A 20,504-nucleotide genomic window follows, 5' to 3' on the forward strand; every position below is an offset into this window, starting at 1 on the left:
TCACTACTGTCTAATTCCGCACATCGTTGTGTTTATACTCAGTCGTGAGTGAGCGACTAGGTGAAACAGTAACATATAGGTATGCATTGAGTAGCCTACCAGCCATCCAATCTAAACAACGCCTGTCCTATAGCATAACATGATACTGTTATCTTTTCCCATCGTTCGCTAAGCTCCATTGGGAAGAATAGAGGCCAAATGCCTATAATGAATTAGAATTTGGAGTGTAGTATGCAAGACAACACTTGAAAACGCACATATACGGCAAGCGTAGCCTAAACATGTGTATGAAGATGAGTGGCATTATGCTATCCCACACAATAAGCATGAGTGCGCATCTCGATCTTCAGAAGAACATTCTTGAGAGTGAGACATTGTTGCCTATTTCTTTTTTAATAGTACACTCACCATCACACAACTTCATCAACAGACCCTTCTGCAAAAGCTGCATTATGAAGTAAGCAAATTGAAGGCAACAACCAATAAAATTCAAGAAACAATGAAAATTTCAAGACTAAACAAAGAAAATGTATTTGAAATGATATATTAAAAGTGCTTTTGATTTTCACGTCTCTCCTCTTTGACTGATGATCGACTCCTCAAACACTCATAACCAGGAGCAAGACGTCCTCTCGTCAAAATGTCCACGAGGTCGGTCTGCTGTTGCAGGTCCATAGTTCAACCATCAGTAGTGATATTGTCATAGCGATTAGACTTGTATCTTATTTGTCTAAATTTCTTTATTTTTCTGTTTTAAATTCCCACTTCAACTTTTAATTCTCGGAGAATGTAGCTTCGACAACATATATATCGCACTCATAATAAGAAGCAAAAGGTTATATAAAAATTATTAGTATAGAATCACAGAAAAGCTGGTTTAGAACCAGAAAAAAAATACAAAACAGAGGGGTACATAGACACAGGACATTTCTTATAATTGCTTGGAAACATTATTTTCCCGCTAAGTCTTGTTTTTAATTTTATTTGTTTGGGTTTTTTTTTTACAAAAAAGGAAAATAAAGACTAGTATTTTACAAAATGAAGAGTACTGTTCTTGAAGATGAGAGTGGATTTAAACAGGTGTAAGTCCAGTTCCATATTTTCTGTACATAACGTATTCCATCTCAGATCTTAGTCCCAGAAGACAAAAAAATCAAAAAAAACATGTCATGTCTTCCAATATGTTCAGAAAATGTCCTATATATAGTCTTCTTGTACGGGATGCTGCATTTTGGTCCTTTTTCTCTCTTTTTGTCACTCTCATTCGGATCATTGGATGGACATGTAAGGCCAGTTGAAGCTGCTCCCGGATAATAGCATATCCCTGATGAGCGTTTCAATAGGAGTTTTACCTACCAAGCGGACGAAGAACAGCTGCTCAATTACCGACGAGGAGACGGTGCGGAGAGATGGAAGCCGCAGCAAGAGCTTGCCAAAGCGGCTGGGCTGGTTAGGGTACTGGCTCCTCACGTATTCCTCCAGGGCGCACTGAGACTTCTCCTGCAGGCTTTCGATGTGAGCCGCATCTGACAGGCCGCAAGCGTCTGTGCAGGCAAAAGAGAAACACAAAAGAACCCTGGTTATCGTTCAACATCAACGTTACGTGTTATTGACAAAGTGAAATTAACAAACACACTGCTCAAACATGCTACGTCACCTTGAGTAAGAGGAACTGTCATATAGAATAAATAAGGGCGATCTGTTGAAGTGGGGAACGCACCACATAAAGGCAGATACCTCTACACGTTCATAAACCAATCAAAACAGAGAATATGCAGCTAACGGGCATGGGAAATGGTGTGCTACAGAAGCCTATTTATTGTATCGCGTTTTGCAGTTCCAATCGAGGGAGCGGGGGAAAGGTAGGTAGGCCCACTCGTGCTTTCTGACTCAGGGGAAACAAGTCTATGGAAACGTATAAAATACATTGATGAAAGTGAAATTGCAATGGTTATAATATGACCTAGTTAAGTTACTCTCGATAAGCTGATATACCATGCTTGGCCTGTTTTTCAATGTAGCCTAGTAAAGGCCCTGGAAGCAATCAAATGTATTAGCAGGGGTGAAGTCAATAGTCACGCAAAAAACACGTAAAAATACGAAAAGGAGCCAGCACAACAACACATGCGACATGTGTTTTGTTCGTAGCCTATATAGTCGGGGGTTGTTCATTGCACATTGGCCGAAATGGAGAAATGCACTCAATGTTAATGTCTTCAGATATGTTTGTGCATAGTAGTCTACAAGCGAAAGTGTTTATCGCACAGGCCACGGCATACTGCTGTGCCTAGAAATCTGCATTAAACGGCTGTGCAGGGCCAAGCATAACAGCATTTGGACCGTTATGCATAGGCCTGACGATTTTGTATTAAGCCATTGCTTTGTAACAATACATTAAACACCGGACAATGGTATCCGAGAGGCTTTTAAACCTCATCTTGATTTCTCAGGGCGATAACTCACTACGGCCAGACACAATAACCTTATGAACTCACGGACTGCGCGGGGCCAACGCGAGATCTTGGGTTGATTTACTATATGATCTTAGACGAGGCAACACAGTCCCATGTATGCAAATCCATTTGGATTAACTTTGATAGTCTATATTTAATACATAAAACAATTAATCAGGGCGAAATGAATTATGTTTTAAACATCTTGCAAATATAAACTTGTGAAATACAATGATTAAGTTCAAATCATATCGACGACTGAGCTGCAGCGAATGCATGAGCCAAAAGAAAGCTCGTGAAAGGGCACCCCATAGTTCGCCAAACATAGAACTAACCCTTGCGTCATAATACTACAACCTGAAAATATCTGCACATAAAGACATCTATTTCATAGATTCACATTGAATAAGTATGTGAAAACAGATTATGAAAGATATCATACAATGCATAACTGGACATAATATTCATCATAAGAACACAACGACCTAAACTAGGCTACCCCTATGGGTTTTATTTTTGAATAAATAAATAAATAAATGTCAACACAGTAAACCTTGACTACAACTATAGTTTGTTATGCATGGTTGCCTCTTGCTAAAATGGACAGAACCAAGGTTAAAGGTAGGCTATAGGTAAACCAGGAGGGCTTGATAGGTCATATAAATGTGCCTAAAAGGGAACAGTCACATGTAGGCCTACAAAACGAGAATATAATGTTTGTATGCTAAGGACATAAATGTCCTCACGGGCAGAAAAGGCAGTGGTAAAGTCTTCATGTCACTAAGGAGGGCAAACTAGAGGACTAGAGGGGGTTTATTGGCCATGGTCAAAACATGTTTACTGATCACTCAACCTGTCTGTAGGCTATACAATCCTCACGATTTAAAAAATAATCTGTACAAAATACTTCATATGGATATGGCTATTATTATAATAGCCTATAACATAACATAATATGCATAATATAATATAATATGAAAGAAAATATATTTAGATATTCAGAGTAGGCTATAGGATATATTTAATAGGCTATAATTCAGTAAAGATGCTAATGCTAGGCTACTTTAGGCTAGGCTTTAGGTGGTCATCAAGCATAGTGTTTTTTGAGAACATCGAGAGTGAAAATATGTTCTAGAAAATAAGATAAAAACACATATTACAAAACACAATGATGTTCAAAATGGTACTTAATTGTGAAATGTATTGATTGAAATAATGCTATTTAATGAGAATTTGTTCACTTCAAAAGAGCCACATAAGAGCTCTTTGAGTCACGGTCGATTTAGGCTTCTTTATCCACTAGGCCTACTTATTCTCCATTATCCTTATGCGACTGCTTGCAAATGGTAATAGCAGCAAGTGTCCACAATCAAACCCAAAATATCTATATTATTACACGCGACAGGAACGGTGACCTTGGCTCTGCCAGATCTAGTAATGACCGGTCATATGTAGACTATGCCTTCTTTTCCAAATTTGGGATTCTAATATTTTACAAGAAAATAATTGTGAGAGGAAATATCTTTAAACTTTCCGAATATATCTCAAGCATACCGTTGTTCTGACATAAATGTATAGCAGAGTAAAACAATGACATATTAGGCTATTTAATCAGTATTTCTTTGAATAGGCAGCTCGGGATTATTTCCTGTTTTACCAAGACACATATTTGTGAGCACAAAACATGAAAACATGTGCCGCAACTCGTACATAGCCTACATCAGGTGCCACACCGCAATTCTGCTTTTATTTATGCATATCATATGTATTTAAAAAACGCCTGTTACATGGACCAAACACTTCTGTAGACCTAGTTATCAGACTTATACAAAATGTAATGCGATTCACTTATTATACTGTCCCACAGTTATTAAATAGTATATTGTCTTTCAATCTATTCCTACGTGGGAGTAAAATACACATAAAAATAACGTTTTTGAAAGTCGGTTTGTTTACTTCTCTTACGCTCTGAGTAACACACGAAATGTATCACTGTGGATATTTGCAGCAAGCCATTGTCAAAAGAGCATGGAGTAGCCTGCACTAAACAGCCATGGCCTCTGTGTCAGTGTTGTTCTCCCTGTCTACCCCCTCACTGCCCGCCTATTAGAGAGAAGGCCTCAGCAGCGGCATGGGAAACACTCACCTGATGTGAAGAGTACTATCGCCTTGATGCAGCTGTACTCTGCCGAGTCAACGTGGAGGGCCTTGAGCTTCTCAACCTGCTCCTGGAAGATTCGAATGTGATCCATGAAAGCCACGACTCGGTCCGCAGACATTGGAGAAGCGTGGAGGCCTGCCGCGGCGAGCAGAGGGGCCACATGCAAAGGCATGGAGCACTGAGCCGCGTTTAGCACAAACAATTCGCTCCACGTCAGCCTGAGAAGGGACACCTGGTCGGTGATCTGCAGATCTGGAAAGAAAGGGATGTTCCTCGCCCATTCCACGGCGCTGAAGAGCAAGCGAGCTGCCAGCTCGCATATGTTCTCAATACCCATGATATTGTTGGGCTGCATGCATTGGCTTCCATATCGGGACGTCGGGTAAGGCTCGGCCCGAAGCAATAACGAGATGTATCCGGAGAGATAGCAATGGCCGTTCAGAGGGTCCCCGTTCGTCAGCCCGTACTGCCCTGGGTTCGGCTGGGTTGGAGGCATTCGTCCTCGCTGAACCGCTGACAAAAAGAAAGAGAAGGAGAGGAAATGTGCATCCAGAACTGAGGAACATTGTTGCATGTGCAACCTATGCCCAGAAGCATTAGGCAAGCTAGTGTTTTCTGCTCTGAGATAAGGGAGTAACATTTCCCATCACAATCTAGTTCAAACTGTACATTACATAGTGTGTAAGATTGTGTGTTGTTTAAATAAATAATAATATTTTCAATATCTAAGAGTGACCGTAGCCTACATGCTAAGTGTTGCACTTTCTACATAAGTATCGACTAGGCACGCATCTAGATTAACACACACACACACACACACACACACACACACACACACACACACACACACACACACACACACACACACACACACACACACACACACACACACACACACACACACACACACACACACACACACACACACACACACACACACACACACACACACACACACACACACACACACACACACACTTAAAATATCTAACATAACGGATGCTTTAATACAGGCCTACAATGCCATTTAGACCTATGCTACATGTAGTTGTTCACTGCAGCCCATGTGTCAGTTTCATTTCGTCTAATGTATTCCTCCATTACATATGTGTTATGCTGCATTGAAGAAGAGTGGCGAAAATATATCAAGCACAATAAGAGTAAACGCCTTCTAAGCCTATAGTTCAGTCGAGGAAGAATCTTTTAACAATGTGCATTAAGTATAATTGGTCTAATTGTATTTTTGTTGACAATATTTTGGGGGGATAATATTAAATAACATGTATGGTAATTTGGTGGTTAATTTAAAATACGTGTTTTGCTATAATTTGTGCTCCAAAGAGAGGGAAAGTTACGGCCTATCATACAATACGAGGCTAAACAAATGTGCACCACACAAATTCTCTAGCATTAACGTCAGCCTGCTCAAGCTGCTTAATCTGTCTAGTCAGCATATGGAATAGGGAGACGATGTGGCTATGTTGTCTGTTCGTCTTAATGCACAGACAAACCAAACACAAGTCTATCACTACACATGTAAGGACGTGCATTAGCATGCATGTTATCTCTCTCTCTCTCTCTCTCTCTCTCTCTCTCTCTCTCTCTCTCTCTCTCTCTCTCTCTCTCTCTCTCTCTCTCTCTCTCTCTCTCACACACACACACACACACACACACACACACACACACACACAAATAAACAGCTGCTTTGTTTTAGCCTACGACTCGTACCGGTTCCCTATCTTTTGTAGCTGCATTGCATTTGACCCTCTCTATTAGCTAAATGCGCACACATACACATCCCCTCAAAAAACATGGTTGTGCAATGTGCTCAGCCGTATGTATGTGACCTTTTATGCATCATGGCAGCCCTAGTTGTCAATGAAACGTAGGACGCATCATCCCAAGTGCCATTAAAAAAAGATATTCACCTTCCCGCCGCATTCCCACTTTTAAACATTTCTTCAGCCGGCAGTATTGGCACTGATTTCGGTGGTGTTGGTCAATGGGACAGTTCCTATTGGCACGACATGTATACGTTAAGTTCCTTCGGACACTCCTCTTGAAGAAACTTTTGCATCCCTCGCAGGTGAACTGACCATAGTGCTTGCCGCTCGATTTGTCTCCGCAAACAACACATTCTATATGCTGTGCGCCACTCTGTCCAGAATTCTGGCTCCCCTTGTCTCCAGCAGTCCCTGGTGTTGACGGGGGTCCTGGCTGACTTGGGGTCTGCGGAGTGTGCGGTGCTGCCGACGCCGCCTGCTGTTGCTCCCTCGCCGGCTGAGTTGCTGGGTTGGGGCCGCTTGGAGGTCCTCCGACCACGTCTTCCTGCGGATCTCGCCAGACGCTAACTACCATTGCCATATCTCGGGCCCGGAAAGTGCTATAAAGCGAACGGATCGCTGGGATTTATAAAGCAAGGGGAGCAAAAATATTTCAAACACAACAGTGCAAAGTCAAATCGGAAGAAAACAATCTCATAAGAGAAAGAAGGGAGCAGAACACGATCAATACATTGAAAATACAGGAGGCGATAGAATAGGCACCCGATCAGGATATGCAAGTATCGGGAGGCCAGTTCCAATGTAAATTACAGTCAGCCATTCAGGAACCCAATCTTGAAGAAAAAGCGAGCCAGCCGTAACAAAAAAAATGCGGTTCGTTATAAAATAGCCAGAAAGGAGGCAGGAGCGATTCACATGGGCGTAGAAATGAACATAAAATAGATGCGATCCAAAGTACTGCGAGAAATAAATTCCCTTCTCCTTTCTTCCTTGCTCCTTACTCCCGTCTTCGCTGTTGGATGGGAGGAAAAACTGAAGAGCGGAATTCTACATCTATATTCTTAAATACATTTCATTTCGACCAGCAAAAAGACCGCGTCGCCGAAGTGCCCGTGTAGTTTCACCTCTCCAGTACAATGGAGCGAAGGCGAAAAGATAAAAAAAACAAAACAAACAACAACTAATAGAATATGCAAGAAGGAGAGACCCAAAATTGAATGCGTTTAAACGGGAAGACCAGCAGAGCAATGTTTCCGAAACGGGGATCTGCGCGAATGTCTGTATATAGTGAACTTTGACACTACTATTGAAACTGACACGTTTCTATGGAGATCGCTACGCCTTATATGGTGCTCGTGTCAAGGAGCCAAGAGAGGGGCTGCTGGCAACTGATAATCAAAGGCGACTGACTGGCCAGAGCCCTGCATTGAGGGGAGAGAGAGAAAATGGGAGGCTAAGGTTAGCCAAGCCTCTTTCTCTCCATTGGTTAGAGTCCTCGTTCCTTGCTACCTACGACTGGGGTCTCTGACAAGCACAATTTACATTGAGCTCGCCCTGCGCTGCTATTTACTTTGAAACCTGATTAGTATTAGTCTATTGTCACAAACAGATGAGGAAACCCTGGATAGAATGGCCGAAATAAGGGTAAAAGCGAGGACAAAGCTTTGTGCACGTGAAATAAACAAACGTGCTAGGCGAAAGGGACTGGCATAGAATTCCTCAAAGTTTTAAATCGTTTGTTTGGGACTACCATATTCATTATACATGCGGGGGGACATTATTATTGATGTATCGTGTGTTTTATTATAGCCTACAGCATTTGGTGGTGTGTAATACTGTATATGCTTCAACTTTACATTTACATTGTCAAAATTCGGGTCCAAAGTTACTGGATCAAATTAGGAAAAAATGTAAGAAATTCTGCATAATAGATCATTCGTGTTAGAATAGGCAGACAGGGTGCGATGGCGCCAGCGAATCTCAAAATTGCATCGACAAATAACAAATACTCTATAACAGTTGAGGTTTTAAGGCCCACACAATCACTGAACGGGTGTCAAATTATGTTTTATAATGACAATAATTCAAAATCATGTCAAGTTGTTTGAAAATTGCACGGGAATTCCGGCTTTTTGTATGTGGATACTGAAGCCTGCATGCGTCTCCAACTCAAAAATGTCTGGATCGGTCTGCCATCTAGCGTACAGTATACAATTACATCCACATAGTAATGCATAACTCACTGTGATCATGCATGTAGTATTCTTATCAACTGTGTATAATCATAAAGACAAGAAATAATCTCATGAAAATTGCTTTCTTTTTATTTATATTTTTACAGATACTGTGTTCCTGTGATGAAGATTTCAAACGGAGCAGCTGGTGCCTGTTTTGTAGATTTAGGAAAGAACTTCCAGGGTAAAATCACTAAAAAATTAGTGGAACTTAGCACAAATAACATTGACACGGGGTAGTTTGAATATGACAACATTTCGCCCACATGGTAACCAAAGCCACCAGAAGTGTAATTCAGTGTGCTTACAAGCCTGGTGCGCCGACATGCATACATAATAGCCGAACTTAAATAGAGTGTAGGGTATGTGAAAATAAAGTGAATAGTTTACCTTTGTTATGTCTGTCCGAGTGTAGTCAGCTATTAAAGATAATGGAGCGCAAATATGCAAGTACCCCCCTTGTTAACGCATAGGAGGAATGGGTGTTTTTAAGTATTCAACAACAGAACTCTTCCCGTCCCCGTCTCGGACACTGCACGGAGACTCCCGGTCATGTTTCCAGCTCTTTGAAAAGGTGAAACGAATAAGATTAAAATGGACAAAGCATTTTCTGTAAGTGTATCATTAAGATTTGACTCCACAGATCGGGAAGAGAGCTGGACGGAGAGAGAGAGAGAGAGAGAGGGGTGACAGTGAATGAGGGCAGCGGGAAGAAGGCTATAGCACGAAAACAGGAGAGAAAAAGAGAACGTGGACAGCAGGGTATTAAACGAAGAAGCACTCAGCGACAACTATTAGGCTGTAGTGGACGGGAAACATCGGTACCTGAATTTGGCTATCACCAGCCAGGCAAGTACAACATTTATTTATCTTCCACCTATTCACAAGAAGCTCTAAAGAAATTAACAATACATTCTCGCCTCGCCACACTACCATGCAACCCATGTAGGCAACCGTTATCTAGTTTATCTGTCTAAATGTCAACCACTGTTAGGCTACATTCCAGGGCGAAACTTTTGAACCGAACTTTGGATCCTTTCCTTGACATCTTTACTGATTTGGGAACCCGTTTCTCCGTTTAAAACGGTCGTCAGCAATATATACGAACATCGTTGATGCTGTTACCGCAATTCAGGGAACCCTTTCCAGGTTATGAGCATCTCACCTGTGCAAGGCTATTTGTTGTATGATCACACAATGAAAACATCGATAGCAGCCGGTTTCTCATCGATAGTTTCAACGGATTAAAGGACATCGATACGACCGAGCTGGTGAGGTATAGTACAGGCATGACGATAGATCTTGGAACACTTTCTGGCTGTTTTGTTTAGTCATATGAAAATGTAGGGAATTTTAATCAAAATTATTATTATTTAAGTGCAAAGTTTGCAGATACAGATACAACCCCACCATGTGAGATAAGTAGAATATATTATGTCATTTTAAAAGCAGTTTTTACGATTATTTTGTAGGTAATTGATGCATACACACAACTTACATCGAGCGATAATACTGACAAAAGCATAGGCTAGGCCTATATGAAATACGATTTTGGCGAGACTATATTAAACTTTGATTCCCTTGTGTCTCAGATTTTAAGTTGATGCTATAAATGCCACTTGAAGTTCCACATGGCAGGAACTTACTATTAATGTCTATGTTATAGTTCGAGTTAGCCCATATTCCCTAAAACAAGACGCATATAAATATAAGTATGTCACATAATTATGTGTTATTACCAAAAATATAAAATGCCATTCGCAGTGCAGTATAGGCTATATTTGCACATGTGGCCTATATGAATCAGATCATGCATATGGTTTGCTGAGCATCTACCGTGAGTTAGAGGTTAAACTAGATTAGATGTAGGCCTACGTGGGCTTCAAATATATTTAAAAACATAGGCTAAATTAGGCTAATTTCTAAGTGATGCGGTCTCTCTCTATCCGTTTGTATAACAAATAAATAAATACATGCCAGGGCAACTGCACCCCATAAACACGTTTTCGCTTCTGCAAGCAGTCAATCGAGCGTTATGAATTCTTGGACCAGTTGTGAAACCAATAAAAGGCCATGATAGTCTGACCTCCTACTTCGTGAACACGGGGGCAAATATCAGCCCATCGGCATTTCAGATCATTAATAAACACGTTGAAGGAAAAAGCTAATAAGTATAGGGAATCTATAAAGTCACTACACCGTTCAAAGCTTCCAGCTCCATCTATTGCTTTTAGAGGCCTCTGTCGAAATGCCTCCTATAAAAACAAGTATTACGTTTCTTCAGGAGAGGAAGAAACGATCTATGCTTTTCCCATCCACGCGCACCTTTGAGCATCTGCCCATAACTGAACAGCTAACTTTCTAGAAGAAATGGCTGTGGTATGTTGTTCCAAAAATATATAACTAGCCTATATTTCTACCAAGAAAAATACAAGTGTAAAATAACTATGAAAAGGTGTAGAGACGTTTCATTAACAAATGAGGTGTGTTGCTGTCAATTATTGACTTAATATGCATAATAGCCAATATTACATGTGCAACTACATGTAACAAAACATATATTTGTTGAGTGAGTTCCAATAATTACAAATGAGAAAATAACTTAAATTAACATAACTATGTTTTAACAGATAACAGAAACCTCTGAAGGCAGATGGTTCAAAAAATCCTTCATCTGCGTCTATTCAAACTTTTCCCCAATAGTGTATCACTACTATATACCTATTCAATAGTATACTTGAAACAAGTATTGCCTATAGCTAATTGTAAGATTTGTATTTGTTTTGATGTGTTCAGTGTAGCCTGGTTTTGTTATAACTGGCTCTCAACTTTGAACCACATTTACAAATTCATTTGAAAAATACACGTTGCATAATGAATTACATAAAGACAAAATGAAGATGGCCAGTGTTGCTGCTTTCTTCAGACCCGAGTTGTGCGTTATACTTTAATGTGTGAGTTGGAGGGTTTGCTGAGAGCCCCCTCTGCTTTGAGTCGTTACGGGTTGAAAGAGAGGAGGAGGAGGAGGTTTTTCCCCAATCTGATCCCTAACTATTCGGGGGCTCAGATTGGTGTGAAAGGGACGAAAAGGTCACTTGAAATCGTATTTTATCCGCAGCCATTTTCTCTATGGATCAGCAACTTTGAATAGACATCATCTAATCGCTCTTAATGGAAAAGCTATTCGTGAGAAATAGGGAAAATATTTTAGAGCCTCACCACTTAAGGTCACTATGTTTAACGCAGGCAGCTTCGACAACATTATAGACAGATCAAAGTAGCTAACAGGTTGAGTTGGGATTGTTTCTTCAGAGTTTGGTTCACCGGTCAAAATACACCAGGATGAATGAAGAACCACACACTAGGATTCTGAGGCTACTGCCACGGCTAGAATTGTAGACAATTGAAGCCGAAATGACTTTTCCAATTAGCTTTGTGGTTGAAGTTTAGTTAGAGGGACTGTCAGTTTATGCGATGGGTAATGGCTTTATCGCTCACAAAACCATCATATATTTAGAGCATATGTGCTAATTACATTAAATGGTGTCAGAGACCGAGATCATAAATCCATTAGCACTGAAACTACTCATGTTTCTGCTGTAATATTGTAGTTCACCAAAAACCCAACTGGAAGCACCAGTAGCGACATCAAAGTAAACACATTTTCTGAGCTGTTAACGTGGTAAGACGGTCAAAGTGACATGAATTACGCGGTTCTGTATAAGAAGGGGTCAAATGAATGCGTACGGTAGGCCTATAACGAAGTATAAAGTGTGCATCACGCCATTCAAGGCAGACAAAATCCTTCAAAACACATATAGTGTCTTAATGTGGTCGCCTATATACGCCTAATACCATGGTGGCGAAGAAAGAAGACATTAGCAAAACACATCCAAATCATCATTTTGAATGGGAGACGATACCATATGAACTAATGCAACCAATGGCCAAGCACTTATAGGCTACTTGTGATAGCCTACTGTCAATGTCTTGAGACTTTTTAAATCACATCAATCCATATAATATGAGGACAACCCTTCACCCCACGTTAAAGTGCTTAAAAGTTTTAGAAATTAGCCTGGTTAAATGCAGAATTCAATTTTCTCTACTACTCGACTACTACATCGATTCTACCTAGAGGGACCAAGGCAACACGAATACAGGTTCCAAACGCAGTGCATAAAAGCATTTCACCTGTAACAGTAATTTATTTCAGGGAAACAGGAGGGCAAAGGTGGAATTCTCGAGAAATTCAACAAGTACACAGGAGCTTCTGCACGCGAATGACTTTTCATCCTATCACCACATTATCCGAAAACACACTGTCGATAGACCAAAGACAAAACGTCAGAACAAGATTATCTCCCGTGCAAATATACAATCCGCACATAACCGTTTAAGGAGCAGGGTTATTATGAAACTGGAGTAAAGAGAGAAAGGGAAAGACAGAACATAGACAAGTGGCTCAAGTGTCTCATTTGTTCTCTCTGAAACTGGGAGGTGAAATAAAACATGACATCTCCAACTTGCCTGCGTCATTGCGCATCTTTTGTATTTAAATGAGTGGCATCACCTCAAGTATCCATAATGGTTTTCTTAAACCAACACACAGCACGCGCTCAATTAGAATGTTGTCTGTCTGAACCGCCACCATGCTGTAGCCTAATAGGGGGTGACTGAGCACGTTAAGACTAACGGTACATTAAGACAGAACAAAATCATTCTCTAGTTACATATCATTTATTGTGATCATTTCTCATATTTTATAAGGCACGGTATTAAAACGCGTGTATAGCCTAATTTGCATGTAGACATTCAGTTTCCAAACAGTAAACGTTAAGTGAGCCATAGGTTAAGTAAGATCCTGAACAAATTAATTTGAAAATCAACGATATCCTTTAGAAAACCAAACATGTATGAACACGAGACATGTTAAATAGCAAAGTGCATCCACAAACAGTATAAAAGATGACTGTATCTACCTATCATTACACCCCACCCCATTTACATCGAACCAACGTGGAATAGACGTTGAATTGACATCCGTGCCCAGCGGGAATGTACTAATCATGCAGATGAGTGTAATAAAAATAATAATAATATTAAAATAATGTCATTGAGGTATTTTTAACACACGCAAGCACACACACACACACACACACACACACACACACACACACACACACACACACACACACACACACACACACACACACACACACACACACACACACACACACACACACACACACACACACACACACACACACACACACACACACACACACACACACACCAGCTGGCTCAAGATATGACACGCACGCACGCACACACACACACACACACACACACACACACACACACACACACACACACACACACACACACACACACACACACACACACACACACACACACACACACACACACACACACACACACACACACACACACACACACACACACCAGCTGGCTCAAGATATGACACGCACGCACGCACACACAAACACAAACACACACACACACACACACACACACACACACACACACACACACACACACACACACACACACACACACACACACACACACACACACACACACACACACACACACACACACACACACACACACACACACACACACACACACACACACAGCCTTTGGTATCTTGAATCTTATATGGGGGGTGTAATCATTAGAGTAATGGATGCCTGCAAAGTTTGTGAAATGATCAGAGATGTTAGCTGGATCTGAACATCCTGAAGTTCAGCGCTAGTGATGGGATAGTCGTGGGCCAGTAATGGGCTAGTGCTAGGCCAGTGATGGGCTAGTGATGAGCCAGTGATGGGCTAGTGCTAGGCCAGTGATGGGCTAGTGCTGGGCCAGTGATGGGCTAGTGCTGGGCCAGTGGATGGGCAGGTGATGGGCTAGTGCTGGGCCAGTGATGGGCTAGTGCTGGGCCAGTGATGGGCTAGTGCTGGGCCAGTGATGGGCTAGTGATGGGCAGGTGATGGGCTAGTGCTGGGCCAGTGATGGGCTAGTGCTGGGCCAGTGATGGGCTAGTGCTGGGCCAGTGATGAATCAAGAACATGAAGATAGAGAGTCTGTACTATTCCTGTTTCAAGTGCTGTATTGCTTGCAGGACACAAAACAGAGACTGTTTTGGCCTGTTTTGGCAGTTTTACCTTTTGCTCGTCTCAACTGGATGTGTGATGTGTGATGTGTGATGTGTGCTGTCTGCTGTGTGATGTGTGATGTGTGCTGTGTGCTGTGTGATGTGTGATGTGTGCTGTGTGCTGTGTGATGTGTGCTGTGTGATGTGTGATGTGTGATGTGTGATGCGTGATGTGTGCTGTGTGATGTGTGATGTGTGCTGTGTGTGATGTGTGATGTGTGATGTGTGATGTGTGATGTGTGCTGTGTGATGTGTGCTGTGTGATGTGTGATGTGTGCTGTGTGATGTGTGATGTGTGATGTCTGTATTCCGATCCTTAAAAAGGGAGCAGAATACAAATGTACGTTGTTTGCTGCAACCAATGGAAAATAAAGTTGTCTTGTACTGTATTGAATCTTTGATATTGCTACTCTGAGCAAGACATGGATGTCGATAAAGGCAGCCCCCCGCACCTCTCTGATTCAGAGGGGTTGGCTTGAATGCAGAAGACACATTTCAGTTGAAGGCATTCAGTTGTACTAGGTATCCCCCTCTCCCTTTCCCTTTCTAGGGCCTTTGGCCTCAAGTAAAACCAATGTCAGGTCTCTCCTGCCAAATGATGGTGAACATAAATCTGTTTTACCTCAGCTGTTGATCTAAACATGATATCTCCTCACCTTACAGATAGGGTAAAAAGGGTTTAACCATTTCGCTTCAATACTAATTATAACTAAAGCAACGTAACAGACCAGTGCCTGCTGTATACAGAACACACCTACTGAAAAACAACTTTGCTGCTCAATATTTTTTATTCTCAAGCTCACCGTCTGTTGTTCCCTCTCTCCATAAAACTCAAAATACGTTTGTTGGATGTTTCTGCCCAAGGAAAGCCAGAGGGGTCAAAATGAAGAAAAGATCTAAATTCAAAATCAAAGTCAACTTTGGACCAGACAATATGTTATTACTATACTGCATTAGTCATACGGCATGTTTCTGTATGTGTTCTCATCACCAAATAAGGAACTAATTGTGTTTTTTCCTGACAGGGAGTGAGCGGCTGTGCAACATGATCGTGCCATGTAAGTTCCACTGCTGCTACACAGGCCCTGTTCACCAATTCACTGAGACATCTCACTAGCACTAATGGATTCATGGATGGAATAATTTACCAAAAATATACATTTATTATATTGGTATAACTTCAACACTCCCTGAAATTAGATCCGTAATATCATCTTGATCCCTTGAACAGGGCATGGCCAAAGTCAGTCCTCATTTAGACTCAGGAAGCCAATCAAAAGGCAGCATGAATCACGCAGGGCCAATGATAAGGCTGTTTGCTCAAGAGGCTCCCACACTTCCTCCAGCTAGCTCTTATCATCAACGTCTCTGTGTTGTTTTTTTTCTCTCAGATTTAAATGAACGTCGTGGCAAGTCCCCCTTCGTTTGGAATAAAGAGCATCACCGTGTCACACGGTCAGAATCGACAAGTCTTCTCCTCATGTCATCTTAAGAAATAATAAAAGAGGAAGAAAATACTGTTTATCAAAACTCCAGGTTAGGTTGGTACACCTGTGATTTATGGATTGTGTACAAGGTAAGGATTGCTAGTAGTAGCTTGTGTCTGCAGGTAAAGCGCTAGACAGACCAACGTGCACAGCGGCCCGAGCGCGGTAGATCACCTGCTGGGTGTTAATGAACAGTGGCGATTCAACATGTAGAATCATCTTGAAATGAACAGAACATGTCCGATGTTCTGTAGTCAGAGCTGATAGGAAGGCCACCAGCTGCACATGGACAACAGTTGCGTTGGACTGTCTTGGTCTTAAAAGACAGGTACTGTCTGCAGTTGAAGATATCTACTGTGTTATGAGTTATGCCTGCTCTTCTGCCTTCACTGCCCTGGACTGGTATGGACCCAGAAGACATATCCTTAACAGAGTGTATTAACCTCACTCAGTTAACCTTGACCCCTTCTACCCAGCAGCTCACACAGCCCTGATGGTCAGTGGAAGCAGAGTAGATTCATTATGAGGATGGTGTTGTTGCTTTTAAGAAGCTATACATGAAATAACATTCTCAAGACCTAATGTATTTGTGATGCCATTCGTGTTTTATTGTCAATGTTCTTATTGTCATATTTAGAAATGAATGTGCAGCTGTATTATATTGTGCTGGGCAAAATGATTTTGACATAGTTGTGCCTCTCCTTCACTTAGATTTTTCATTTGTATATGTGTTTGTGATTCTGTGTTTGTGTGTGTGTGACCACACGGCAAGTTTACCTCGGGTGACCCCCATTGACCCGAGGCATCCCAGCGGAGGTCAAGCCTTGACAAATGAGTTCAGGCGCAGAACAGCAAACATTCCACAACATGTTCTTCCTCAACAACTCCCCCTTTCTCTCTATCTGTCTCTATACTTCTCCTCTGAACATCTATCTCGTCAAAAGGTTGTAAGAATGAGCTTATCACACGTAAACATGATGGCAGAAGGTTGTGGAAATGTTCCAGAACATGAACTTCAGAGGAAGACAAACCTTAATGCACTACTTTTATGCAATGCTCTACAAAGTTCTGTCTTGTTTACAAATGAATAAGGAAAAATAATGGGATGTTAGTCGAAAAAAGCAAAGTAAACCCATTGGATGTTAGTATTAAACTACTCTTTATCAGTGTTTGGGGCTTCAGAAGTGGGCGGTGATGTAGAGGCTGAGAAAAGATGTAGTGTTTAAACAGGATGTGAGGGCTGTAGCATTTCTGGCAACATACCCCCCCCCATCTCTCGCTCTCTCCCCAGTTTCTCTCTGATTTCCCAGCATGCTGCTGTCACCTGTGTCAGGCTATTGGTATTCTTCTTTGAGAGGCTCATTAAGGTAAGTGGCACCCCCCATTACGACGACAAGGCGAGCAAAGGTTCCTCTTGTCTTGCGAGTCCCCCAGGGAGTTATCCTACCATCTCCTCTACCCCAGTCATGTCCACTACTCACTACATTTTTGAAGGACACATGAGGTCGCCACAGGTGAACCACTACGTCACAGGAAGATCCATACGGGAACAGAGGAACTAATGCAATGCAGTGCTGGGATACATGAATCATGATTGTGTGTAATAGCATTACTGTCAGAGAAAGCAACACGTCTGAATAAAAGGACCAATAAATATCAGTTCTATTTCTATGTTTTGTTGTTTGTTGGTATTTGAATAGATTTTCTTTTGTTGTCTGATGCTACACACTGCAATAGAATAAAGCTGCATGTATCTATGAAGGGAGGGATGATTCCTGGTGTGGGTCATGTGCTTGACCTGATCTCAGGTCTCTAGTTGGCTGAACTGAGGTGTACCAATGGCACATGTACTGTAGCTGCCATATGTGCATGGAGCTCTAATCTTTGTATGGCAGTGTTGTTTGCATTTTCACTTGTGGAGGGGGGGGGTCCTTGTAATTCTGTGGGTGGTGACACCTGGCCTTTTCATGGGTGGGCCTAGGACCGAGCCATTGGAATCTGCAATGCAACAGAATGCGTCATCATTGGAACAATGCAACAGAATGCATCATCATTGGAACAATGCAACAGAATGCATCATCATTGGAACAATGCAACAGAATGCATCATCATTGGAACAATGCAACAGAATGCATCATCATTGGAACAATGCAACAGAATGCATCATCATTGGAACAATGCAACAGAATGCATCATCATTGGAACAATGCAACAGAATGCATCATCATTGGAACAATGCAACAGAATGCATCATCATTGGAACAATGCAACAGAATGCATCATCATTGGAACAATGCAACAGAATGCATCATCATTGGAACAATGCAACAGAATGCATCATCATTGGAACAATGCAACAGAATGCATCATCACTGGAACAATGCAACAGAATGCATCATCACTGGAACAATGCAACATAATGCATCATCATTGGAACAATGCAACAGAATGCATCATCATTGGAACAATGCAACAGAATGCATCATCATTGGAACAATGCAACAGAATGCATCATCATTGGAACAATGCAACAGAATGCATCATCACTGGAACAATGCAACAGAATGCATCATCATTGGAACAATGCAACAGAATCCGATGGAATTGGAACAATGCAACAGAATGCATCATCATTGGAACAATGCAACAGAATGCATCATCACTGGAACAATGCAACAGAATGCATCATCATTGGAACAATGCAACAGAATGCATCATCATTGGAACAATGCAACAGAATCCGATGGAATTGGAACAATGCAACAGAATCCGATGGAATTGGAACAATGCAACAGAATCCGATGGAATTGGAACAATGCAACAGAATCCGATGGAATTGGAACAATGCGATGTCACATGGTGAGGTTGTGCTCAATGTGCTCAATGTGCTCAATGTGCCCTCCCTACCTCCCTCCCTGTCTCACTCCCTCCCTAATCTGCCCGCTCTATCCTAGCATTAATTAGCAATACACAGAGGCTATATGTCCACCGTAAATAAATGATCAAGATCACCTATCAGTCTTCCCATTAACCTGGAGGGGCATAACAAGCTGGAGACAGGAGGAGAGACTGGTTTGTGAAAGAGAGATAGACACTGTGTAATAATGGCTGTTCATGCTAATGCCCTCCTGTATTTATCCCTGCTCTGCTCTGCTCCCTGCTCTGCTCTGCTCTGCGCTCTGCGCTCTGCTCTCTGCTCTCTGCTCTCCCTGGTCCCTGAAGACAGACAACACCGCTGCCCTGGTCTTGGCATTGCGTGGATTTCTGCCCCGTCCCCTGGGGCTCTCTCCCTGTTCCCTGATTCGCTGTGTAAAAGCGGTCGTGAATGATGGATGACTGTGTCACCGCAGCCTGCAAAGGATTAATTTGTTTCATTGATTTCTCTTTAGGCAGAATGCCAGCGTCTGCTGCTTCCCACCTTTCCCCCAAGACTTCTAGCTGTAATAGACGGTAATGGCCTAAGACAAATCAACCCTATATTTGTAAAAATAGCACCAAATAACCCCTGACTCTAATCATGAGCACATTGGGGAGAGCCGCTCTATGCGCTGGCCACAACACCCTGGTAGTATTAACCCCATGGAGATCATCCAGGCCCATTCTCACAGCCATAAGTCTTCCATACTTACAGCTCCATCTCAGGTCTCACAATGGATGGGTAATGACTGGCTGTCTGGAGAGGCCCTGGGAGTGGGCTAATCTTACTGTAATGGATGCATTTACAGCTTTTCCCTAGTCCCTAAACACCTGTAGAACCAGCTAACTGCTAACCACATGCTCTATGGCAGGCCTTGCTACACCACTTCACAACAACATTCTTCTTAGTGGGTTATTTCAAGTTATTTCAGGTTATTTCACACTCTATATTAAAGTGTTTTCCTGAATTCCGGCATATGCACACACCTATTTAGTGATATGGCTAAGAGACTGTGTCGCTGATGTCACAATCAAAGTAAGATCTTCACTGTTGTCACAATCAAAGTAAGATCTTCACTGATGTCACAATCAAAGTAAGATCTTGCCTGATGTCCCAATCAAAGTAAGATCTTCACTGATGTCACAATTAAAGGTAGATCTTCACTGATTTCCCAATAAAATTAAGATCTTCCCTGATGTCCCAATGAAAGTAAGATCTTCACTGATGTCCCAATCAAAGTAAGATCTTCACGGATGTCCCAATCAAAGGAAGATTTTCACTGATGTCCCA

General features: G+C 41.8%; 1 protein-coding gene across 3 annotated transcripts; it reads right to left on the reverse strand.

Moving 5' to 3' along the window:
• Positions 1–372: 372 nt before the first annotated feature.
• LOC124034601 (nuclear receptor subfamily 2 group F member 1-A) lies at positions 373–9,330 on the reverse strand. 3 transcript variants are annotated; one of them, XM_046348004.1, is made up of 3 exons: positions 9,023–9,330; positions 4,600–5,127; positions 373–1,544 (listed from the first exon to the last, which is right to left on the reverse strand). In XM_046348004.1, exons 2-3 carry the CDS (start codon positions 5,108–5,110, stop codon positions 1,270–1,272), a joined length of 786 nt encoding a protein of 261 aa, XP_046203960.1. In that variant the 5' UTR covers positions 5,111–5,127; positions 9,023–9,330; the 3' UTR covers positions 373–1,269. The 3 variants fall into 3 exon arrangements, with proteins under 3 accessions (XP_046203960.1, XP_046203959.1, XP_046203958.1); XM_046348003.1 differs by lacking the exon at positions 9,023–9,330 and adding an exon at positions 6,543–8,176 and having other exon boundaries at positions 4,600–5,124; XM_046348002.1 differs by lacking the exon at positions 9,023–9,330 and adding an exon at positions 6,543–8,171.
• Positions 9,331–20,504: the final 11,174 nt, after the last annotated feature.

Source organism: Oncorhynchus gorbuscha, linkage group LG04 (genome assembly GCF_021184085.1).
Source record: "Oncorhynchus gorbuscha isolate QuinsamMale2020 ecotype Even-year linkage group LG04, OgorEven_v1.0, whole genome shotgun sequence".
Taxonomy (NCBI): Eukaryota; Metazoa; Chordata; class Actinopteri; order Salmoniformes; family Salmonidae; genus Oncorhynchus; species Oncorhynchus gorbuscha.

Coding starts and splice junctions, on each gene's coding strand:
- LOC124034601 (XM_046348002.1), bottom strand. CDS start 6,978: ATGGCAATGGTAGTTAGCGTCTGGCGAGATCCGCAGGAAGACGTGGTC. Junction 5,128..6,542: donor AGTGGGAATGCGGCGGGAAG/GTGAATATCTTT, acceptor TCTTTTTGTCAG/CGGTTCAGCGAGGACGAATG. Junction 1,545..4,599: donor GATAGTACTCTTCACATCAG/GTGAGTGTTTCC, acceptor TTGCCTGCACAG/ACGCTTGCGGCCTGTCAGAT.